The sequence below is a fragment of the Pinus tabuliformis genome, chromosome 3_1 (assembly GCF_031772625.1).
Source record: "Pinus tabuliformis cultivar Carrire ecotype Pingquan chromosome 3_1, CPIR1, whole genome shotgun sequence".
Classification (NCBI taxonomy): Eukaryota; Viridiplantae; Streptophyta; class Pinopsida; order Pinales; family Pinaceae; genus Pinus; species Pinus tabuliformis.
This window is the reverse complement of record NC_142301.1, coordinates 767,160,507-767,187,123: the sequence shown is the minus strand read 5'-3', so window position 1 is coordinate 767,187,123 and position 26,617 is coordinate 767,160,507. Positions and strand designations below refer to the sequence as shown.

The window sequence follows — 26,617 nt, the reverse complement described above, 5'->3', positions numbered from 1 at the left end:
GGTCTTAGACTTTTAGAGTAGGCATGGAGTTCCTATTAGGCCTTAGAGAAATTCAAGGATCACCCCTTTTAAATTTGTGATTAAATATTTTATTTCAAGGCAAAGGGATTTGGAGTTTGGGGTATTTGTCCCATGCCCCTAGTCATACTATTAATAAGGGGGTTGTGAAATAAAAGAATCTAGTAGGGGATATCAAGCCGCTGGCTAATGGGCACTGGAATGTTTTTCCTTTGAAGATTGGGGAGTAAAATGGAGTCCATCGAGAAAATATTGTTGATATAAATAGAATCTGAAACCTTGCTTTCAATGAATTTCTCCTGAAATGACCAAGCCTGATAAGGGCCCTAACATGGAGAAAGTTGATGTGGAATTAACATGGAACTAACGTGGAAATGAAGTGGAATTGACATGTAACATGGAGTTGTGCTAACATGGAAATGATGGGGTGATAACATGGCATTGATGTGGAGGTGATTTTGTACTAATATAACATTGATGTGGAGATGACATGGCAAAACTGTTGGGATAATGTTACCTAATGAGGTGGTAGGTGATGTGGATGTTGAGATATTATCCTATCATCATATTAGATGCCGAGCTACTAGGAGGTTTGGATCCTTTGTATCCAATTCACCCCCCAATATTGACAAAACCTAATAAGTTCATCAAGTAATAGAAAGGTGGGCTCTATCAGTTAACAACTTGTTATTAGATCAATAAAAATAGAAGTAAGATTTGGGTAGATCCCGGGTGGATAGGGAACTAATAACTTAATAGTAACATAACCCAAAAGTCTGTCAGGTGATGGGAGACATTTGAAGTTTAGAACCATCAATTAACAATATATTTTCAATCCGAGTGGAATGCTAATACATGGATATACTAGGTACATGCTAGCCTGTGGGTTAATAGATAATACGCATGGTAGCAAGAAGTGGACTAGTGAGGTAAGCACATGTGGTAGTATGGATGTTGATTTGGCATTGAAAGATATATTTTCAAATGGGCATAACTTTATTCCCATAATGATGCAGGAGCATCCAGCTCAGGCACCATGACCGAGTGTCGGTCTCTGCCAGGTCGAAGAGTTGAGTTAACTTTTTATTTGTCTTTATGTTAGTTGACAGAATAGGAGGTAGGATTTTTATTTTTATTTTAATCTCTAAATTAGTCAAGGGTAGGTTTGATCAGTTAGGGTTATTTGTTTGTCTGTTGCTAATAATTCATGGATTAATAATTGTCATGTTATTTTAAAAAGAAAAAGACAAATGTGTCTAAAAGGAAAATCTTGTCATAAGGACAGAACCGAATGACTAATAACCATGTAACTGTAAAGTCTATAACTAAAAAGAAACTATACAGTTTCATTAACTAGAACCATAAACATATAAATGTAACAGCAAAAGTCATGTACGGGGTTCATTACCTCTCACACTCGAATAATAACAATAACAGAGAAACTAAGTTCTGTCCATCTGTATGTTCTACTGTACTCTATTGTGTTTTCCAATTGATGACTATCTGAGAAGACAACTAACTATACACAGATTCTTGAAATTAATTCTTTTTGTTTTCTTGAGAAAAAGAACCAGTTCCCATAACGAGATAGAAGAACAGATACAATACGAGGGTTTATAATTCATTTGTAGCAAACAGTGAAGATAAACCAAGAGTGATACAAATAGTTTCGGTATAGGCCAAGCACACACGGCTAGATGAAAACTTCCACCATACATATAAATTAACAGTCATACAAAATTACCAGTGTATCTACATCGTTCGTGCATGTTCATATAATCACAAGCAAAACTGAAGAATCATAACTGCAGTTCAGGCCAGGCATTCGGAGTAAACCAAAAGCAAATGTCATTCAGGTAAATCAAAACCAAATCCCATTATATTTTCCTGAAGGATTTTTTCTTTCAAAATTGCAAAGTCTAGTGTATAACAGTTACATAGCGGTACTGTAAAAAAAAAAAGTCGTAAACGTTCAAATCGTGAATGAGAAACCCTAGGTGAGGGTTTCAAACACCTACTCATACACAGCTATAGACATGCATACCCTTGAATGACAAACCCTAGGTGAGGGTTTCGAGAGAAATTTGCATCCACATACAAAAGATGGTAGTCAACAAAATAGTGGAAGTCTAGACCTCAAAACGATAGAGCATCACTCACAGCGTGAGTCAAACGACAAGCATTGAGCCATACGACCAGACAGCCTAAACTATAACCAGACCGAGAACTGAAGAAAATACAAAGAAGCAAAGCCTACCAAACAAGACCGAGGCATACAACGCCGAGACCTCCAACCGCAAACCCTCAACACCTGTACAACGAATGACATACAGGTGTTAGCAAATGTAATGTTGTCGAAGTGAAAGCACAGAACCTGGAGAGAACCAACAATGAAAGTTGCATCCACTTTACCTAAGAATTTGTAGTGAGTGCCGAAGACAGACATTCCACCCAAAGTTCTGACTAACTGCGATGACGAAGGAGCAAACCAGGTCAGAAGCTGTGGAAAGAGAATCACAAATTGAAACAGAGAAGGAAGACTACCTACTTTTTAAGCCGGGGACAAAAGAATGCCATCAAGTTGAGCCTGGAGACAAGCCAATCACTAAGTTGCCAACTAGAATGAGAAATACCAGCACAAAACTTGAAATACGGTGGCCTGTTGAACCAATAGTAGAAGGAAAAAAAACCACAACAGAAATATCACTTACCCAGGTGGCTACAAGGCAAACCACAACTGCCAACGAACCAAGGCTTAAGAACAACCACATTCACAGCAAAGAGCCGTTACAGAAACAACCAGAGGCACGCCCAAGGCTCGTAGCAAAGCTGCCCACCAAAACTTGCAGAGCATAGCGAAGCAAACCCTCGACAAGCCAACAAAAAATGACCAAAATGAACGACAAACAAAGGGTTCAGGCATAGGAATGCGCGGGAATAAGAAATCCGAGGCAAGTACCCATTCATTATTGTGTAATTGAATGCCACATAATACAAACCCAAAATATCCAATGGCACATTCCTTCCACATGTAATCACAACCAAATTATTCAACCAAACATATAATCACCACATTAATCATTTTAATTACAACAGACTATAAAGTGTTGGGCTGGTCCCATCAAAGTGGTATCAGAGCAGGTGAAATTGATTGAAGACATGGAAAGAGGAAGGCGAGGTCATGGCAGAGGTGTTCGAAGGATAGTAGAGAAAGGACTAAGAGAGGAGATTAGAATTCTTGCTACTCATTTGGAGGCAGTGGAGGCAGGGAGAAGAAGAGACCCGGAGGTAGGTGATGACAGCGAAGAGGAAACTGAAGCAGCAATAGATGGACCGGAAGGTGAGACCCCAGAAGTGAGATTGTTGAGGTCTGTTTTAGTGGCAAGCAGTAAACCCAAGCCAGAACTCCCAACCTATGATGGCAGCCTGTCTATCGAGGTTTTATTGGATTGGATCAGCGAGATGGATAAGTATTTCGAGTGTGAGGAAGTCAACGAAGACCGCAGAGTTAGGTTTGTTGCGATGAAATTGAAGGGACACGCAGCCCTGTGGTGGGATAGTGTCTAGATGGAGAGAAAGAGATTGAACAAGATGCCGATTAAAACCTGGTCAAGGATGGTGGCCAAGTTGAAGGGCAGATTTCTGTCGAAAGATTATCAGATTGCACTACACAAGCAAGTGTAGAATCTGAGACAGAAAGGAATGACGGTAAGGGAGTACATGGAGGAGTTCTATTGAGTAAACTTAAGAGCTGGATATACAGAGGATACCGTGGAAAGAACAGCCAGGTATGTAAATGGGTTAAGATTAAAATTTTTATATGAAATCAGTATTTTATCTCCAAAGAACACTGAAGAAGCGTATCAGAGTGCGATGAAAGCTGAAGAGAAAATTACTAGAAGGCAGAATGCCCAGAGAGGACGAGGAGCTAGCAGGGGAAAAGGCTAGTCATATGGCAGAGGGCAGACTGCTAGTAGTAATGAGGAAGGCAGCAGTTCCAAAAATTCCGGATCAGCGGACAAAGGTGATAATGCGAGAGGTGATAGGTCATCCCAGCGAGGCAGGGGAAATGGTCGAGGAAGAGGGGCTGGTTATCAATGTTACAGGTGTCATAAATGGGGACACAGATCATTTGAATGTCCAGAGGAAGATCAAGCTGGACAGAGGGGTGCATATGTTGCACAACCAGAGGAAGCAGCGGCACCTCCCCAAGAAGTAGAAAATGATCTAGAGATAGGGGAAGCCCTGGTGCTGCACAAGGTGTTGTTAAAACTAGTCAAGGAGGTCATCGAATAGACACAGCGGAAGGCTTTGTTTAGAACAGTTTGTAAGTCACGAGGTAAGTGTTGTAAGTTAATTATTGACAGCGGTAGTACTGATAACTTAGTGTCCACAGAGATGGTAGAAAAGTTGGAGTTGAAGCGCTTGAAACATCCCAACCCTTACAGAGTCTCATGGTTGCAAAAAGGCCATCAGTTGCTGATGGATGAATAGTGCGAGGTGGCGTTTCAAATAGGTAGATATAAGGATAAAGTTGTTTGTGACATCATTCCGATGGATGTATGTCACATACTGCTAGGCAGGCCTTGGCAGTATGACAGGAAAGTGGTACATGATGGATTGATGAATTGTTATAAGTTTGTCAAGGATGGAAGCAAGCATATGCTTGTGCCCCTCAAAGAAGAAGGGACAACAAGGACAAGTGAACCAAGAGCATTGTTGGTTAGTGGAAAACAGTTTCTGAAACAAGTTGAGGACAGTGAGATGGGTTATGCAGTTGTAAAGAAAGCAAGGACAGTGTTGTTGCATACAGAGGTATCAAATTTACCTATAGAAATCCAGCAGATGTTGCAAGAATTCATGGATATAGTGGTGGATGACTTGCCAGACAAATTACCCCCCAAAAGGAGTATAAGTCATCATATTGACTTCATACCTGGAGCCAGTTTGCCGAACAAAGTGGCATATCGAATGAGCCCCAAGGACAATGAAGAGATTAGGAAGCAGGTGTAAGAATTGCTAGACAAGGGATTGATAAGGGAAAGTTTGAGCCCTTGCGCAGTCCCAACGGTTCTCACTCCCAAGAAGGGAGGAGAGTGGCGGATGTGCACAGACTCAAGGGCCATCAAAAAAATCACCATCCGGTACAGGTTCCCATTGCCACGGATGGATGACATGATGGATTGTTTAAGCGGGGCAGCATATTTCTCCAAGATAGATTTGAAGAGCGAGTACCATCAGATTCGGATACGAGAGGGGGACGAATGGAAGACAACCTTTAAGACAAATGAGGGACTGTACGAATGGTTGGTCATGCCATTTGGATTGAGCAATGCACCCAATACATTTATGAGGTTGATGAATGAGATGCTGAAGGAGTACATCAGGAAATTTGTGATAGTGTACCTGGATGACATACTAATTTTCAGCAGGACAAGGGAAGAAGACCTTCAACATGTATGGAAGGTGCTGGAAAAATTACAGCAGAATAAACTGCTAATAAACTTGAAGAAATGTACCTTTCTGTAGAAGGAATTGATTTATTTGGGCTTTGTAACAGCAGAAAATGAATTGAAGATGGATCCGGAGAAGGTTGTGGCAATAGTTAATTGGCCATCTCTCAAAAATTTATTCAAGGTACGTAGCTTTCATGGACTAGCGAGTTTTTACCAGAAATTAATAAGGAATTTTAGCGAAATTTGTGCACCTATGTTGGACACCATTAAAAAGGCCAGTCAACCTTTTCGATGGACAGATGCAGTGGAGAGAAGTTTCCAGTTATTAAAGAGAAAGATCACTAAGAGGCCGATCCTGAGATTGCCAAATTTCAAGAAGCTTTTTCAGGTTTGCTGTGATGCTAGCGGTATGGCTATTGGAGATGTACTCAGCCAGGAGGATAAGCCTATAGAGTTCTTCAGCGAGAAGCTAAATGAAATTCGACATAAATATTCATCGTATGATAAGGAGTTTTATGCTGTTATACAAGCATTAAAACACTGGAGGCATTATCTGTTGGGAAACGAATTTGTGTTGTTTTCAGATAATTCTACACTACAGTATGTAATGCAATAGCACAAGTTGAACCACAAACATGCCAAATGGGTGGAGTATTTGCAGAGTTTCAACTTCGTATTGAAGCATATTAGTGGGCAGGCCAACAAGGTGGCGGATGCACTAAGTAGGAGAGCTCTACTTCTGTAGGAAAGCACTGTGCAAGTGCTGGGTTTTGAGCACTTAAAAGACTTATACCAGACTGATACAGATTTTAAGGAGGCCTATGAGGCATGTCAGAATCCCTTGGTGAGAGATAATAGTCCATGGTTGGATTACAACCTACAGGAGAAACTGCTGTTTAAGGGAGGATAGCTATGCATACCTGACTGCTCGATGAGAGAGAATATTATTCTGGAGAAGCATAGTGGAGGTCTGGCCAGACATTTCGGCATGGACACTCGAGCAGCTCAGTCATTTCTACTTTTGGCCAAAGATGCAAAGGGATGTGCAGCGATTTGTGGCCAAATGTAAAGTGTGCTAGTTGGCGAAGGGTCATAGTCAAAACATGGGACTATACACACCATTACCTATTCCAGGTAGACCGTGGGACTCAGTCATTGGACTTTGTCTTAGGTCTACCTAAGACACAATGAGTTTATGACTCAGTGACGGTAGTAGTGGACAGATTCTCGAAAATGGAGCATTTCATCCCTTGCAGAAAAACCAGTGATGCCACTCACATGGCCCACTTGTTTTTTACAGAGATTGTCAGGTTACACGGGTTGCTTAAGTCTATTCTGTCAGACAGGGATGTGAAGTTTACAGGACACTTTTGGCATACCCTGTGGAAGAAAATGGATACACAGCTGAGTTACAGTTCTTCTTATCATCCGCAAACCGACGGACAAACAGAAGTTGTAAACAGGAGTCTAGGAAACCTGCTACGAAGCCTGGTTGGAGAGAATTTGTGGATGTGGGATCAAGTGCTGGCACAGGAAGAGTTCGCTTATAACGACTCGCCTAACCGCAGCACAGGCTTCAGTCCATTTCAAATCCTATACAGCATGCATCCTCGCGGAGTGCATGAGTTGCAGGATCTTGGACTACAAGAAAGGCGAAGCATAGATGGGGAAGATTTCGCTAACGCGATGAGAGATTTGCATGAGCAGGTAAAAATCAAATTACAGGACAGCAGCCTAAAGTATAAACAACAAGCATATTTGAAGAGAAGGGAAGTACAGTTTAATGTGGGAGATGAAGTCCTCGCGCATTTGCGCAAGGAACGCTTCCCTAGGGGTACATAAAATAAGTTAAAGTATAAAAAGATAGGACCCTGCAAAGTCCTTCGAAAATTTTCAGCAAATGCCTATGAGATACAGTTGCCACCCAGAATAGGAATTTCACCTATCTTTAATGTAGCAGATCTGTTTCCCTACACGGCTGACCCAGAAGAGAAGGAAGAAGATGGAACCACACGGCCTACACGGAATACCCAGGATGGAGGAGAAGCTTGGATGAGATAGATGCCTTATGTTCAGCCTCACGAGATCAAGCGCATTCTCGATACTCAAGTGGCCAAACAAACTCGGCGGAAGGAGTATCTGCAATACCTGGTCAAGTGGACGAATCGTCCTATCGAGGACAGTTCGGGGCTTGATGCCAAGCAGATTGAGCAGACAGGATCTTCAGTTGAGGAGCTCATGGACTGGAGTCATGATTTTCTTTTTCCCGGGAGCCTGATGCAGGAGCATATATCTCACCATGACCGGGTGTCGGTCTCTGCCAGGTCGAAGAGTTGAGTTAACTTTTTATTTGTCTTTATGTTAGTTGACAGAATAGGAGGTAGGATTTTTATTTTTATTTTAATCTCTAAATTAGTCAAGGGTAGGTTTGATTGGTTAGGGTTATTTGTTTGTCTGTTGCTAATAAGTCATGGATTAATAATTGTCCTGTTATTTTAAAAAGAAAAAGACAAATGTGTCTAAAAGGAAAATCTTGTCATAAGGACAAAACCGAATGACTAATAACCATGTAACTGTAAAGTCTATAACTGAAAAGAAACTGTACAATTTCATTAACTGGAACCATAAACATATAAATGTAACAGCAAAAGTCATGTACGGGGTTCAATACCTCTCGCACTCGAATAATAACAATAACAGAGAAACTAAGTTCTGTCCATCTGTATGTTCTATTGTACTCTATTGTGTTTTCCAATTGATGACTATCTGAGCAGAAAACTAACTGCACACAGATTCTTGAAATTAATTCTTTTTGTTTTCCTGAGAAAAAGAACCAGTTCCCATAACGAGACAGAAGAACAGATACAATACGAGGGTTTATAATTCATTTGTAGCAAACAGTGAAGATAGACCAAGAGTGATACAAATAGTTTCGGTACAGGCAAAGCACACATGGCCAGACGAAAACTTCCATCATACATATAAATTGACATTCATACAAAATTACCAGCGTATCTACAACGTTCGTGCACATTCATATAATCACAAGCAAAACTGAAGAATCATAACTGCAGTTCAGGCCAGGCATTCGGAGTAAACCAAAAGAAAATGTCATTCAGGTAAATCAAAACCAAATCCCATTATATTTTCCTAAAGGATTTTTTCTTTCAAAATTGCAAAGTCCAGTGTATAACAGTTACATAGCGGTACTGTAAAAACAAAGTCGTAAACGTTCAAATCATGAACGAAAAACCCTAGGCGAGCGTTTCAAACACCTACTCATACACAACTATAGACACGCAGACCCTTGAATGACAAACCCTAGGTGAGGGTTTCAAGAGAAAATTGCATCCACATACAGAAGATGGCAGTCAACGAAACAGTGGAAGTCTAGACCTCAAAACGATAGAGCATCACTCACAGCGTGAGTCAAACGACAAGCATTGAGCCATACGACTAGACAGCCTAAACTGAAACCAGACCAAGGACTAAAGAAAATACAAAGAAGCAGAGCCTACCGAACAAGACTGAGGCATACAGCGCCGAGACCTCCAACCACAAACCCTCAACACCTGTATAGTGAATGACACACAGGTGTTAGCAAATGTAATGTTGCCGAAGTGAAAGTACAGAACCTGGAGAGAACCAACAATGAAAGTTGCATCCACTTTACCTGAGAATTTGTAGTGAGAGCTGAAGACAGACATTCCACCCAAAGTTCTGACTAACTGCGGTGATGAAGGAGCAAACTAGGTCAGAAGTTGTGGAAAGAGAATCACAAATTGAAACAGAGAAGGAAGACTACCTGCGTTTTAAGCTGGGGACGAAAGAATGCCATCGAGTTGAGCTTGGAGACAAGCCAATCGCTAAGTTGCCAACTAGAACAAGAAATACCAGCACAAAACTTGAAATACGGTGGCCTGTTGAACCAACAGCAGAAGGAAAACAAACCACAACAGAAATATCACTTGCCCAGGCAATTATAGGGCAAACCACAACTGCCAACTAACCAAGGTTTAAGAACAACCACATTCACAGCAAAGAGTTGTTACAAAAACAACCAGAGGCGTGCCCAAGACTCGCAGCAAAGCTGCCCACCAAAATTTACAGAGCAAACCCTCGACAATCCAACAACAAATGACCAAAATGAACGGTGAACAAAGGGTTCAGGCATAGGAATGAGCGGGAATACGAAATCTGAGGCAAGTACCCATTCATTATTGTGTAATTGAATGCCACATAATACAAACCCAAAATATCTGATGGTGCATTCCTTCCATGCGTAATTACAACTGAATTATTCAACCAAACATATAATCACCACATTAATCATTTTAATTATGACAGACTGTAAAGTGTTGGGCTGGTCCCATCACATAATTTGGAATGAGGTGAAATCTATATCATTGAAAAAATCTTGATGAGTAGAAGACAATGGTGATCTTAGAAATATGATTTGAGGGGAAGGAGAAAACAAGAAATTTGATAACCCCATATTCATATTTAAGCTTGAAGGTTAGGTCTAGATAAACCCCGCGAGCATAATCAAGAATTAGGGGGATGGGTACCTTACATGAGCACCCATAGCCTTGATGAAGTTTCCTTAATACTATACAAGCATGGCCCTACTGCCAGCAAGCATCCATAGCCCTAATGGGTTTTCTTTTACTTCCAACACTATACACAGTGCTTTCAATATCCATTTATTTGATGCACTCTTATTGATTTGTATGCATATACTACATTTTTGATTGGATGTTAGCAAAGTGGGGTGATATGAGAGGATTTTATATTTTCTTAGTAGATTACTCACTTTCAAAGCTTTTCTTAAGGTCTTCCCTCCCTTAATCATTATAGAAATAATTGTTTAATGTGAGGTGGATGGAGCTCAAAGAATAGTTTTGTAAGATACCTAACGTTTAATGTGCTAGTGTTCTATATATGAATTCAAGGTAACATGAGAGTTCCACTACAAATATAGAAATTATATCTATGAGTTCAAACACTTTCTAAACATGATTAAGTGTAATTCTTTCAGTTATAAAAAGGGATTTAAGGTCAACCCAAATGTTATCAATTTCGTTGTTGAGGGTTACAAGCCCTTACAAGATAAGCTTTATCCCTATGAAAATCAATCATAAAGAGTTTCAAAACTTTTAAATCTAAACCCTTATCCATGTGAAGATTTGATCTTTCAATTGCTTTGAATATAAATAAGTTCTTCCTTTTATCAATATTAATTAAGATTTTGGGGGATAAGATTCCTTTTACCAAGACATAAGATGTTGAAATAATTAGTATTTTTTTATTAAAAACAACAACAACAAAATAAAAAGAATCTAGACAGAATTGAAAATAAAGTCTAAATTAACTACATAGTTATGACATCAATTTTAAATCATTAGAACCTCATTAATTGATTACATGCCAAAAGATATTTCAAACAAATATAATAGTGAATCATAACCAAATTTTTTATTTCATTTTACTCTCTTAAACTATTCTTGCTTCCTAATTTTGTAAAAGATTAATGACATCAAATAATTGAGAACCAGATCCTAATATCATGTCAGCTAAAAAACTAATTAAGAAGATTATGGTAGGATTGGAAAATAATATTTTAATCAATGATGTTATGAGAAAGAAAATTTATAACCATCGAGAGTTAGGGTAAGAATATTCTTCCCCAAATAAATTTTGATGATAATTCATCTTTAGTTTGATGTAACACTTCATAAATACAATTTTATTATCAATTATAGATAGCTAAGTAATTTCAATCTAAAAGGTTGATGTGGAAACTCTAGAAAGCACTCTAAGGACACTATCTCGTTCTTCTCATTCCCATTTTATAGATCACTAATAGTTATCTCCTCATTAAAATATGATCCTCGAGACAATACTCTAGAAAAACCTTTATTGATGAAAAATCTTTGAACTAGGACATAAATTACCATATAATATCACAACGTCAACCTCATAAATCAACCTTACCTTCTTCTACGTAAGATTATTTATTTTTAATAGGATGTATTTCTAAACAAAATTCTTTGGTTAACTTAATAGTATCTACCTCATTCTTTTCTAAGAGATTAGAACTCAAAAGATTATCTATATCAAGTTTATGTTCACAAGAAATCGAAGCAAGGAAACATATCATAAAAAAAATTAGAATATGAAGATTCAAGGATCCTCTCAATGAGAAAATCACAAGACTAATCTAAAAGTGTAACTCCTAGAGACCATCCTCCATTTTCAATAATTAAATGAAAATAAGTTTATCCTAAAATATAGTATTGATCATAAGAGATGGCTTTTCCCTCAAAACTTTCTAAAGTGTCGATCAAATTTTCAAGAAAGTAACAACTTTATTGTCCTTAGATGAATATTCTTTTCCTTCCAAATCATAGAATACTAATTGCACTTGAACATTTCAAAATCAAATCTTAATATAATGTTACTCAATAATTATCAAAAAAGATATAAGATTAGAAAAGAAAATATTCAAGCAATGATCCTATGCAAAAACTTAATAATGACTAAGAGAGAACAGGGGTAAGATCAATATTTTTTAATGTACTTCAATGATGGTTCCTCATGAGTTAGAAATTGATGTAACATTACATAACTACATTATTTTCAAAAGAAAGGACACAAGAGAAAAAAAAACAAATTGAAACAACTGAAAACAAAACTAACTATTCTACTCCTAAACCTATACTACATTGGTTGATAATGAACTAAGTGAAATGATAATACCAATGTAGCCACACACATAAATCTAATGTGCAAATATACAGTCATTGTAAATGATCAAAAAGAATTGGGGTAAGGAAAGACTAAATATGAAAAGAATTTAATTTAATTTTTTATTCAAAACAATTAAAATGTTTTCTTTACTATATAAGGAAAAGCTCTTTAAGAATGATTCTTCCAAGGAAGTTTCAATTGTTTCAAACAAATCAAATTGTAAATCATTTCATTTTTGTAATGAACCCGAAGAAAGAAAACATACTTTATGATCACACATCAAAAATTTAAATTGATGTTTTTTTTTTAAAGTTCTCATCAAAATATCATCATTTTCAAATAGAAGACAAACAAAAATGAGAATTTTATAAATTGTTTACCCAATATAAATTACCAAAATGAAAATATAGAAAATCCATCACCTTATGGCAATGCTTTTCAATATCATTAAAACCAAATAAAATATGAGAAACAATCTCCTTCCTTTCCAAATTATAGATTAAATTAATCCATGCATGCGTTTTATTAAAATATTATTAAGAAAAGATTCTTATATTCTTATACTTCATAATCTACCATACATTTAAGTGGAGTCAAAATATTTATCTCACTTTCAAAAGTATATATTTCAATATTTTGCATCACATGAGAATTTTTTCATAATGAAATGTTAGTTATAAAAGCCATTGTATGGAATAAACAAATCCAGATATAAGGAATAAAAACTTTTAAAGGAGAAACGATTAAATGTATCTCGTTCGATTAAGAGATCTCCATTAATCTGTAATAAAGAATTTTCCATAATATTAGATCTTGTGTTCAAATGAGGGAAACTCGTTCTAGATTTTTTTTGAAGAAGAGGAATTAATATTATCATCAACATGTCCATAAGTTACATTTTTAGTACCAGGAATTTTTGTTTAAATACATTTATTTAGTATTTTTGTATTAAATTTATTTTCACATGGGAAACATTATTGGAATTTCAAAACCATTAAAAACATTTTTAGATATTAGCTTTTATTCATAGAATAATATTCTAGTTCTAAAAGCATGTAAAAAATGAAACAAACATGTGTGGATGTGAAAGAATTTCATTCTTATTAATTAGATTGATAATACCGGATATTAAATCAATATTAAATGATAGCCAATATCTTTAATAATATATATATCATAAGAAAGATATATGTTGTATTTATTATTGTTTATATGATCATGTGAATTATCGAGATAAATAAGACTATGAAACCATTATATCATAATAAATATTCAACATTAAATCCGTAATAAATAAGATAAATTTGGAAAAGAATTCATCAAACATATTTGTTTTCATATCTACAATGGTTTTCCATTTCTAAACACGATTAATTGTAATTGTAATTCTAATAAGGTATGATAAATGACTCAATGAATTGTTTCCATGAGTGAAGGCCAAAAACACTTCGAACCATCTCTTGATTCTTCCTAACGAGGTGAGAGTGAGTAAACTACACAATTCATTATTAATATATATTGCAAAACCTTTACATATACAATTAATTTGAAGAATATCATTAAAAGAAAATATTGCACTCTCACCATCAAACTTTAAAATCAACAAGGAATCATATGTCCTTTGGGAATTCTTCTGGTAGGCCAACACAAACTAAAAACATGTTCTAAAATAGAAATATGGACAGGAGACATGAGCAATTAAAGACATTTTTTGAGCAATTAAAGACATTAAAAATGAATGGCTCCACATAGTCAATTTGTTATCTTCCCTCATCTTAGCAGCAATTGTTGATAGGTTAAATTCCTCCTTCAATAAGGGAAAACTACCTGATGGAAAGTCTTAATTTTATCAATTTTATTAAAAAGAAAAAAATGCAAAAGCAAACAAATTTTTTAAACAAAAGTAATAGCTTTATGAAAGAAATGCTTTACTCAAATTGAATAACATTAACTTCCCTCTAATATTTTAGATATAATGCAAAATCAAACAAAAAGAATTTAACAAAAGTAATAGCTTTATGAAAGCAATGCTTTACTCAAATTGAATAACATTAACTTCCCTCTAATATTTTAGATATATCCTTTTAAGACTGAGTGATTTGCATATATGTATAAGCTTTAATTGAATTGTTTTAAATTGCCAAAAGATATAAAATTAAAAATAAGGCATAATTTTTTTAAAAAGTTCAAGGCTTGCTAAAAAATAATGAATTATTCAAATTGAAACTATAAGCTAACTTCCACTCTATAACATGTATTCTTTCCAGTGGTGGATTGACATTTTCAAAAGTGTCAAAACATCATGATAACCTAGATTTAAGAAAGAAGATCCATGAAACCACTTTGAATAAGTCCATATGAGAATTTAAACAATAATCATAAAGCAAGTATACTCAAGTGGCACAATCAATATGTATGCAATGGAAATGCGATGAAACAATTAAATTTCATGTATTAACAAACTTACTATTGAAATCATGATCATTATGCTACATGTATATAATGGTTATTCACATTCATTCAAACTATGCATGTAATTGTACTAATCGTATTTCCAAGGTTTCACTCCAAGGAATCAAGTCACCACTCTATGAACCAAACTCAATCATAAAGCACTTCAAGACATAAAAATAATGAAAAGATTGAAAAATAATATACCATAGAACCACTCTTTCAAATTAAAAAATTCATGATCAAGTGACATGAAAAGGACAATGATTTCAAAAATTAATTGGAGGTCCCTTTGTTTTTGCCAAAAATTAAGGGGAGTTGTTGAGGGCCCAACATGTTCCAAGGTGCTTTAGGTCTTGTTTGAATGGCATGTTTCACCATGAAGATCAAGGTGATTTATTCTTATCATTGAAATATTATTCCTTCCCCAAAAGCATAACAATGTAAAGATAATATTGATTTTTGAACTTAGAGCTATAATTCTTTATAATAATTCAACGTTTTGTCCATATGTCTAACCTCTTTTGAATCTTGCAAATTTTTTATTGATATATGAAATCCTATCATTAAATTCACCCGATTTCTATCAATGCAATGAAATGCAAACCATTATAATTATTTAATTTTATATTTATTTGAAATATTTATTTTATATTTTAGAAATAGATATTTTTTTGGTTCAAGAAGAAAAACCTTATGGGAAAACTTCGTACTCCCAAGAACTTACCTATAGTCGTGGATGGCACTAAATACAAATTTGTTGGAACTAATTACGATCCTTCATCTAGAAGGACATCAAGAAGAACGTACAATAGAAGTAGCCAACTTCAAAAATCAACTCTAAGGCCTCTTGCATGAGGCTCAAATCATTCAAGCACTTGAACTAGTTCTCATATGTATTATATTATCATAAATAGCGTGGTTCATGGTAGGAATTTGTGAATATATATATATATATATATATACACTCTAGATGCCAATTCTCATCTAATTGGCATAACAACTTTGAAGGGAAAAAATTACTCAACATTTCAACTATATTTTTACCATTCTAGTGTGAGCCAAAGTAGGTTTAAGCAATATGGTTTCTTAGTAGTTCAAAAAGATTACATTTGAAATCATTTTTTGTTGTTGTTGGACTTAATCATCTAATCCAAAGTTTGTGTTGAGGCTTCCCAATTTTTCTGTTCATGTCTCATATTATCTATTTTTGTTTCCTTAATAGGGTGTGTTTGGTTTATACAAGGTGGGGGAATCAATATCTATGCCAATAAGTGTTTATGTTTCTACATATGAGCATCCTCATGCTAGTTTTGTGTGTTTTTGTTTAACTACAATATCAATATTCAAATGCAACATGGTTGCTATGTTTCCTTGTAGCTTAGTCTTCTTGGAAGTATGGGGAGTTCCATAGTCTCTCCATTGTCTTTAGGGCATCAATGTCTCCAAGTTTCTAAAATAGATTTACTGCCAAAGTGCTTACTAGTGTTTTAACACCATTCATTTAAATTAAAAGTTGATCATGATCTAGTGAAGAGGAATATATTGCACGAAATCTAAGAGAGGTTTGGGATCATTGGTTCCATCACAACGATTCATGCCATCTGATGTCACTAATGAATCTTTATCATCAACCTTTTCATTTTTCTCCAAACCCACTTGAAATGTTTGTTCTTTTAGCATTGATTCTTTTAATGGAGATTATTTTCCATTAGATGAAATTGTTTCTTTTTGTATTTGCACTAAATAAATATTTTGTTTTATCTTACCCTTCGAGAAATTATCAATGTCACTAAATTTAAAGCCTTAAATTAATATATACTTTTAACTTAATTTATATACCTTATTCCTAAAGAACAAAACTTTACAATCGCAAGTAATTTACACTTAATCTTTTGATATCACCTTCATCCCTTTCCTAAATTCTGTGAAGAAGTCAAAATCCAGACATATTTCTTCATCCCTTTCCTAAATTTTGTGAAGAAGTCAAAATCCAGACAAATTAGAAATATGTGATGAAATTTTAGTGTATAAGCTTCAAAAATTAAATTAAACAATAAAAAATCATACACTCCTTAAAAAAATAAATAAAAAGTCAAATAGGAAACCACAACTTTGTACACACCTATCCCAAAAAGCTCAAATTAAAAATAACATCCCAATTTAAAGTTAAATCAAACTTTATATTGAAAAAGTTAAAAATCAAATTGGATCCCTTCAAGAGCTTCCAAATTAACTATATGGATACTCCCGAGGTTGTTGGAATCGAAAAATGGGACAAACCCCAGATGCTCCCCAGATCACCGCTCTGCTTTGAATTTTGTTTTCAAAATGCTGATAATTTAAACTTAAAACGCCTCCGCATGCAAAAATAGTTCAGAACAACCGGAGTTGGTCTATTAACCCTCGAGATAAAGTCTCAAATTTTGCAGATCACCGCTCTCCTTTGATTTTTTTAATAAAATGGTGACCATTTAAACGAAAACGCCCTCGCATGTATAAAGTTTAAAACCAGCAGAGTTATTTATTATAATATATATATATTTTAATTTTCACAAGAATAAAAATATTTTATAAGATAAATTGCTTCTTCATTTTGTTGATGTATTTGATCTTTTATAAACGAACAACACAAAATATCAAACTAATCAAAATTATATTTTCTCTAAACTTATACCATATTTGAATTAGTCATCTTTATTTGGATAGTTTATTTTCAGAATATTTTTTTAATCTCATTTACTGTACTTACACTGTATTTAAATTAATTATTTTTATTTAGAGATTTTATTTTAAAAATATTTTGAATGAATATGAACAAAATCATTTTTTTAACCTTACTCGATTCCAAAATATTTCCAAAATCCACCATCAAATTAAATTCAGATTTAAAACTACCCTTCTAAACTCAAGATTGTATCCTTCCTTCAATAAACTTTCTCCATGTTTAAAGCTATCCCTACATAAATTTCAAACTCAGGACTGTATCCTTCAATAAACTTCCACCATGTTTAAAGCTATCCCTGGACAGTAATGGATATCTTTTTCCTACGAACGAGGTGTCAGTCTGGCAATATCAATGGCAGTAGTATACTTCTAGAATTAAGTACACAACAAGCAAACAAAAGATTTTGTTACTACCCAAGACTTTTAAATGGTGAATTCTTATTGGCTGCATTATGCACACTTTGCCATCATGTCCTCATGCATAGCTTTATGTATATTTAAACATCACATAAATAATAACCCATATTCTAATTCTGATATTCCCACCTTTCAACGCTACTGTGCTCCAATTTCTCTTTAACTTTAAAATATTAATGAGTCTTACATAAATTATATGCACACTAAGGCTGTTTGCTTCACTTCCTTCGATAAACGTGGGATTAACAGTAGCACCCTTATTTGCAGCTTTGCAGGTGGTTAATTCATGGAATAACATCAAGGGAGCCACAGTGGAGTTCACTATCTAAATTTAATAATCCCTGAAAGTGACAGAGCCTTTAACTATATCAATTTCCTCAATAAATGAAACCAATGTTGCAGGCCACCAGAGGCCTGATGGCCATAGCCATTTGGTGGGCTTGCTTGATGGAGAAATTCTTGATTAGCAGTAAGACACATTAAAATACTACCAGTCCTGTATGACAAACAGTGTCAACATTACAGACTGAGAATGTCTACATGTGCTGCCTGTGAAGTAGAAAAGGAAAGGAATTATTCATGTGGAACTAAATTTCATGGTACTGAATATAACAATTATTTAAAGTTTTTTGGGTATATATTTTTGGATTATATTTTTTGGTTTAATTTGTGAAGAATCCAACAAAAATTTGTTAAAATCCCAATAAAACAATATGTAACATTTCATGAATAATAATCGTAAATTAAAAATATGTAACATTATGTAACATTTCATGAATGATAATTGTAAATTAAAAATATATCACAAAATTCATTACATAAATAAATTACAAGTTCAGAATATTTCACAGAAGTCATGACAGAATGCTTTCACTGTTAATAAAGGAAATGAGCCAGATTGCTATTGCTGCAATGCTATAATCCTATGATATTAACCTGAAGACATTCATTCCAAAACCAGCCTCTGAGTAGGCAAAGAAAATATGATTCTACTGTTTTACCTTTGCAGAAGTCATTGAGCATGGTTACCCTCGACAAAGAAAAGGCTTATTTGCCTGATCATAAGCAGCAATCCTCGAACCAGACCGAGGTCGGCCATGAACATGAGTATCAGCATATAATCCTTCTGGGTTTGAAGTTGGCCGTTGCAGATATTTCGACGTGTCCATCATATTCTTTGAAGCAGCCGAATGAGATTGCTTGCAGTGGGCAATAGCTCCTTGGATGGCACTCTCCATGTCAGGATTGGCACTGCTCATGCTTCTTTTCAGAAGCACACCACTGTGGGTTGGGGATGCCCTCTGGTTTGCTGAATTGAAGGGCTTTGAATTATTTGATTTGGATGACAATGGTGACGATGAGCCCTTCATGGAGGAGATGCTACCAGAGAAAGATTTGCGATGATTAATCTCATGATTCTCAGCTAAAATATATGAGTTTTCCTTGTGAATGCTTCTGGCTACTGCTGCTGCCACCTGGTAGCCCTCTCTCTGAATGTTCATGATGCTTCCATTTGCAGACCCTGGCTTCATGACCTTCATGTAGCGTTTTATGTATCCCCTAGCCTTGGAGACCATGTTTTCTGTGTCACAGAGTGGATCTGCCTGATCATCCAGGGGTGTCATACCATAACAAAACTCATCCTCCTCCTCCTGATTGTCCCCTCTGGTATTAGATGCCTTGGAGAAAATGGACTTGAGATATGCTCTTGAAGCTTTCAGCTTGTGGGCTAGAGCTGTTTGTTTTGAATGAGTAGAATCCAGCAGCTTCTTAGCTTTCTTGAGCATTGCCAAACGACGCTTAGATTTAGGCTCGTTATTACATTTACATTCTTCCATTGATGTGGATGCAGCAGCTTCATTGTTGTACTTCTCCCTTATTCCTGTGATGGCCTCATACATTTCTGGGTTCAACTCCTGGCTAACTTCACATGAATCATAAGGAGTAACATCACAGGACTCATAAGGAGTGAAAAAGACAGAATCTTCAGCCAAATTTCCTCGTTGTTCTGCACTATTCATGCTGGAGATATTCTTTGAATCTTCGGCTGGAATCCCCAATAATCTATGCTGAGAGGATTTGACTTCAGAGGATAGCAAATTCTCCACCATTTGAATACGGGGAGGAAGATGCAGGGGAAGCAGCTGGCCTTTATAAAAGAGGACTCAAGCTCGTTCCAGGCCTGGGCATTAATACCAGACATATCAAACTCGAATTCTCTGGACTCTGCTCTTTTCATATTCAGTTTTCTCCTGCTAACTGCTTCCCAAAATATGGCTGATCCCACCTCCATGTCAATATAGTCATCATCACTACATTCATCACAATCAAACCCTGCTTTACCCCTTACTCCAACTGGCCCTCGATCACTGACACGGTTCTTAGGACTTTCATTCTCTTTCTCACCTGTACTTTCTCTGCACTTATTGCTGCTAGCCGCCATACTGTTTACTAGTATAGTACACAGCTCAATCCAGTATCCCTTAAAGGGTTCATTTCAAGCTTCAAAATATAAAAGCTCATGCACTTCAACCAAATGGGTTTGCTGTAAAAATGCATAATTTTGCAGATCAGAGTCTCAGAAGGACAACAGACCCTGTTCAAGATGACTCATCAGAGTCACAGATGGGCAACAGACCCTGTTCAAGACGACCATAGAACACCATTACGTGACTGAGTATACTGCGGTGAGAGGTATCATACGTGGAATTGGACGGAACGCATCCTTGAAAAGAAAGGTGCTTCCAATAGGAAACGCCATATTTATTGTAAAGTCTGGTCTGGGCCACCCTCCTCGTGGATGAAGAGACGTAGGCGCCCGTGAGAGAATCTGAGTGGAAGATAAAAAGTTATTTCTTTTGTTGTCGGATTTAATAGTTTGTATAGCACAGCACGACTATCCCTTGGCTTTAGACAAACTTAATCCCCTTGTAACAGAATAAGCAAAAGAAAACTTTAACCGACTGTATAAAAATAATCCAAATCACACTGATTTGTGTAATTTCGTTGAAATTAATTTGATTGTCAAATATTTCAGAATTTCATGCAGCTAAAGTAGATTGCAGGTTTTGGAAGTTTTCCATATGATGCAGCAAAGTAAAACTTTAAGTAGATGGCAGATCATGGAAATATTCTAGAATCTGATTGTAAATAAAAAACTTATTACCTTTTTACAGATTTTGAAATATTCCTGAAAGATAATCTTATAATTTATATGAATTTTTTTCAGATCACACTTAGCTGTGTACTTTTGTTGAAATTAACTTGATTGCAGATTTTGGAAATGTTTCAAAATATGATGCACTATACAGTAAAGTAAATTATTAGCTTAATTGTAATTTTGGAAATATTTAAGAATCTGCTAGCCAAATAAATTCATTGAACTTGCTACTATGAGACCAATTTGGAAATATTCCTCAAATCTAAAACAGTTCTGAAATATTCCTGAAATTTAAAGTAAATAAAGATAAACATATAATTTGAATGAAACTTTGGCTGAAATTTGTTGCCTAATACTTTATTTGCCACTGTAAATTTGACTGTAGATATTGGAAATATTTCAGATTCTGACGCAGAAAGTAAATTATTAACTCCTTTGCCATTTTGGAAATATCCAAAAACCTGATATAACCAAATAAATAACCAAATAAATAGTTCAAATTCTTGTTACTATTCATCAAATTTTAAAGAAATACTTCAAATTCTTGCTACTTTTCATCAAATTTTAAAATATTCTTATAGTTATGAAATATTTCTGAAATCTAAAATCAAGATAAAGATAACCATATGATTGAGCCAAGAGGCTCATTCTACAGCCCAGCCTAATATAATGTGTAATGGTGTCAGTGCCTCAACAAATTTGGAATTTTACTCATCTATACTAAAAAAAATTAAAAAAATCTAAAACTAAAACTAAAACTAGAACAAAATTAAATAACTATCCAAAACATTTAAATAATGTCTGCTGAATAAAAATTTACACATGAAAAAATTGGGTCTCATGTTAAATCGTATTTAAGATGAATCTAGACTAGTTTATATGAAAATTTGGATAAATTTCTTACTTAATACTCCATTTTGCGAAAAATAGAGAATTTTCAAAAAAACGTTTCAAAAAATCCTTGCCAAACTCCTGATCATAACCACCATAGAAGATTTATGGAGCGCAGCCTATCAGGGGGAAGAAGTCCACTTACTGTACATCTGACAATGCCCACATGGTTCAGTCTTCTCCTTTCACAAATATACGCGATTCCGTGCAGTCCATCAATTTGTTGCTTTTCACTGAAAGTTCCTCGAGCTGTACTGCTCCTCTGGACACTACTGTTTACTGTCAAAATCTTCTTGTGTTCCATCGCCTGTCGTTTATCATCTGATACCAAGCCCACACCTTATCTCCTCATCATCATGGCTCTGCATTTTACTCCATTCCAATCTCCACCCAGTGTTGATGGTGGCTGCAACAACTTTTTCTGCATGACAAACCCCACGCCCGCCCCCTGAGGATGAATAATGTACTTGCAAATGGATCACATCCCATATCAGTAAAGGTAAACTTTACGTCACAGTGCATCTGTTAGTGAGGCATATTTTTTTTTTATATAGGGAAAGACATTATTGGGTTGCCCGGGACAGTCACTATCAACTCTTCTATTTTATAACTTATTGGGTTGAGCGAGCTGGCCATTAACGATTAACCGCTCTCACTCTCAGAACTTTTACCGTGTCTGTAACCTCGGAGAGTAGGGTTGATTATGAAAAGTTTTACCTGGTCCAGACAAACCATGTAGGGTTAATAATGAGCAGTTATAGCTTAGATATAAAAGTCAATTTCACAATTGGTATTTATGTAAGAAAACAAAATATATAAAGTTCAAAAGGGGAGTTTCATTATCTCTGTCAAAGTTCGGATTGGAGGGTTGATTGTGAATAGTTTTACCTGGTCCAGACAAACCATGAAGAGTTGATATGAGCAGTACTGGGTTAGATATAAAAGTCAATTTCACAATTGACATTTATGTAAGAAAACAAAATATATAAAGTTCAAAAGGAAGTTTCATTATTGGAGAATGATTGAGTACTTTTATTAAGTGTTTATCATTTATATGAAAAACTTAATCAGAACAGTGTTATGTAACTAATTGTTTAATATAATTTGTTTTGAGAAGTTTGGATTTTCATTTTCATTTTCATTTATATGTTATTAGTACTATTTGTTGATAATTAATATTTTATTTATTATTTATGTGTTAGGTTTTATTTTAATTTTTTTTATTAATATTAATAATAGTTTATTAAATAGTTACTTAATATTTCAAATTATTTTTGTTCAAATTAGTTAGTAGATTTTTATTGTAAGTGATTTTATAAGTCGTTTATATATATATATATAAATTTATAGACAAGATGATTTTTTTTACTTCATGTTTTCTAGTTAATTTTAATCAAAATCTGGTAAAGATTTTTAAAAACTTGAGTTCAAGTTGTTTAATATGTAGAAGTTGAGTGCCTCAAGATTTTTTGGGATGTTGAATTCATTCATGCATTCAAAAACGCATTCTAAACAACAAACAATCACATTCTTTTTTTAAATATTTTACCTAGTGAAAAAGTTTATTTCGTCTATAAGTTAGACTATGCCTATATATATTGTGTAGAGCATTATGATTGTGATTGTGTATAGAACATTGGTCTTGGAGGTTGCCCCCTTGAAGAGGGAAGTGTATAGCTCTCTATTTTCTATTATCAAAAAGATCTTTCTTGGGTTATCCTTTTTTTTTCCTTATGTTCTTTGGTTTTGCACTATATTTCATGTGAATCACTACAAGCTGATATAAAGTCAATGACTAAACCATTTTGGTGTAACTTGGTAAGTGACCCCAATTAATGAGCATCCCTCTCGAAATGTGCATAGACAAATTTAACAATTTGACTCCAAGCAATGTAGCTTGAATACAGTTTTCTAGTGCCATTCCCACCATTACTATTATTCTTTATCTAAATAGAGGACCCTCACCTTGAGTTTCATCATGTTATCAAAAATAACCTAGAGGGTGAAGTAATGTTCCATCTGAGTGATCCATCTTAACAAGTCAAAACCATCAAATTTGTTCAAGTCCACCTTAGGAGGACAATGCCATATGTTCCATTGATCTATTGTTGTGTAGACATAAAGAGTATTATGGGTGGCTAAATATATTCAAGTTAGAATTTTCTTCCTATTATGGCTTAATTTGTTATGTAGACATGTGGTCTTCTCCTGGTTTGAGTCGAGCTAACATACTTGAAAATTATTAAGTCTTTTTTTTTCAAAGTTGTCAAACTTGTCATCTAGCTCCATATTGAACTTCACTTCCAATGCTTTATGTTGTCATGACATTGCTTAAGCTAGCCTTCTAATTCCAACTTATTTTTAATAAAGTTGGTGTTCATGTTGTCTAGTGATGTATGGGGATGTTATAGGTATTACCCTTCATTGGAGAGCTCATTGGAAAAAGTTATTGGGTCCCAAGTAGAGAGAGGTGTTGTAACACATCTTTAAAAAAATGAGCTTGATAACACCAAAAAGACCTCTTAAAATTACTAGAAAATAACTTATGCAAGGTAGGGTTTGATTCCAAAAATGTAAAATAATCACAACTTATATTATACTTCTTAAACATGCCATTATGACCCCAATTATGAAATCCCGCCATTTCTCTAAATCATCTAGAATTAGTTTGACTAAAATATATGCTCTCTATCAAAAGATATCATATAAAAATCATGGCTGCCAAAGGAAACCATTAAAAATGTTGATAACATCACAACTTGAACTCCATTTTGGATGGTTTTTTTTTAGATTAGTTATCTTTTTGGAGGAAATTAGTCCATGAATTATATTCTTCAAATACTACATAGAAAGTTTAAAAAATTGACCTAAATTCTACAAGCAAAATTGACACCTAAACCCTAAACAATTGTCGATTTTCAATTGTTGATAACTTCACTTCCCAAACTTTGTTTTCAATGTTTTTTTTTCTTGTTTTTAAAATAGGGTATTTTTTAGGAGGAATTCAGTCATTGGATTTGATTATTCAAATTATGTATAAAATATTTCAGAAATTGATCTAAATTCTATCAGCCTCCTTTTCCTGTCAAAAATCAACAAAAAGAAAAATAAAATCTCTCACTTTGTTCCAATGAAATATCTATGATACCAATTGCAGTGTAATTCACATGAAATATGATGCATAACTAGATAACATAAAAAAAAGTGATAGATGAACCCAAGAAAGATCTCTTTGATAATAGAAATAGAGAACTATGTTCACTTGCCTCTTTGAGAGGGAAACCTCCAAGAGCAATGCTCTAAATACAACCGCAATTCTTGACAAAAAATTATGTAACCTTATGCTCAATATATATATATATATAGAGAGAGAGAGAGAGAGAGAGATTATTGAATACCTTTAAGCCCATTTATAATTAGAGCCTGCTAACTAATATGAGTATTTTTAACAAAGAGGACCCTTTTTCTGATAGGTGACTATTAACTAGCTATTTAATTGGACACATAAATTGATAATGTATCTAAGGAAGGGGGTTATGGTAGGATCCTAACACATTGTAGCATACTATTATTTTCATTCTTCTATATATCTAATCAAATCCAAAATAATTAGTCAAGTCAATGACTACAAATTATAACAACATTAACAGCTTATTAACAAGAATAAATTCAAATACTCTTATATTAAGAACGCTTTTGAAGAGAAAAATGCCACCCATTAAAGAATCCTAGGCAACAAGGTTATCTCTTTTTTCTTTATGTTCACATATTTTATCTCTCTAAATGTCTCTAACATGTTGATCCATAATTTTTTGTTACATTGGTGATGTTATGTATCTTCTTGGCATCCTTGTTAACCTAATAAATAATTGATGAAATTAAATATAGAATTAATATTTATTTAAAGTTCTTAATAGTCCATGTATATTTTTGAATAGGTAGGAAACTCATGGTAAAAATAAAAAATATATTTTTTCATTTGCTTTAAGTAGAAATCTATTAATTATTATGTTTGAAATTAATAATATGTTTTTTTCTAACTCATGTTCCTAAAAATATTTTAATAAGTATAATGAATATTTATAAAGTACATATGATGAGTGGCGTGCCATATATCGACGAAAACATCTCAACAAGTAGAATCCATATATAACATCCTTGATTCAACATGTAATGATTTTTCAGGTCAAAAAGCCCATGAAAGAGCAGGGTAGCCCCTGGTGCTGCTTGGATTGACATCAAAGACAACCACTGATCAAAAATCTCCCCCTTTGGCATTGATTGCAACGCAAGTACTCCCCCTGTTATCAAGACACCTCTTCCTATTTCCTTCTCTCCCCCTTTTTCATCAATGGCAAATGGTAACTCCGCTTGACAAACTTTCATCCTATGGACCTGTACACACCTCCACTCCCCCTTTCTACTTGGTTAGATAAGAGAAAGAGTCTAATGAGAACTTGGGAGAATTCGAAGCTTTTGGCGAAGATACTCAAATGATTCATGAGGTAATGGTTTAGTAAAGATGTCAGTAATTTGTTCCTTTGTGCCAACATATTCAAGCTTGATATTCTTTTCGGCAACCCTCTCTCTAATGAAATGATATTTGATAGGAATGTGCTTTGCTTTGGAATGCATCACATGATTCTTGGAGATACTAATGGCACTGGTGTTATCGCAGAAGATGGGAATAGGCTCATCAAACTTGACTTGAATATATTGCAAAGTTTTCTTCATACAGAGAACTTGA

The 26,617-nt window shown here is 34.7% G+C and overlaps 1 protein-coding gene across 1 annotated transcript; it reads right to left on the bottom strand.

Annotated features, from left to right (window-relative positions):
* Positions 1-18,627: 18,627 nt before the first annotated feature.
* Positions 18,628-22,268, bottom strand: LOC149189635 (putative membrane-associated kinase regulator 4). The gene is given in 3 exon segments (XM_089413251.1): positions 18,628-20,007; positions 20,010-20,649; positions 22,016-22,268. Coding segments are annotated over 2 exon segments (1,416 nt in total). The 5' UTR covers positions 20,263-20,649; positions 22,016-22,268; the 3' UTR covers positions 18,628-18,844.
* Positions 22,269-26,617: the final 4,349 nt, after the last annotated feature.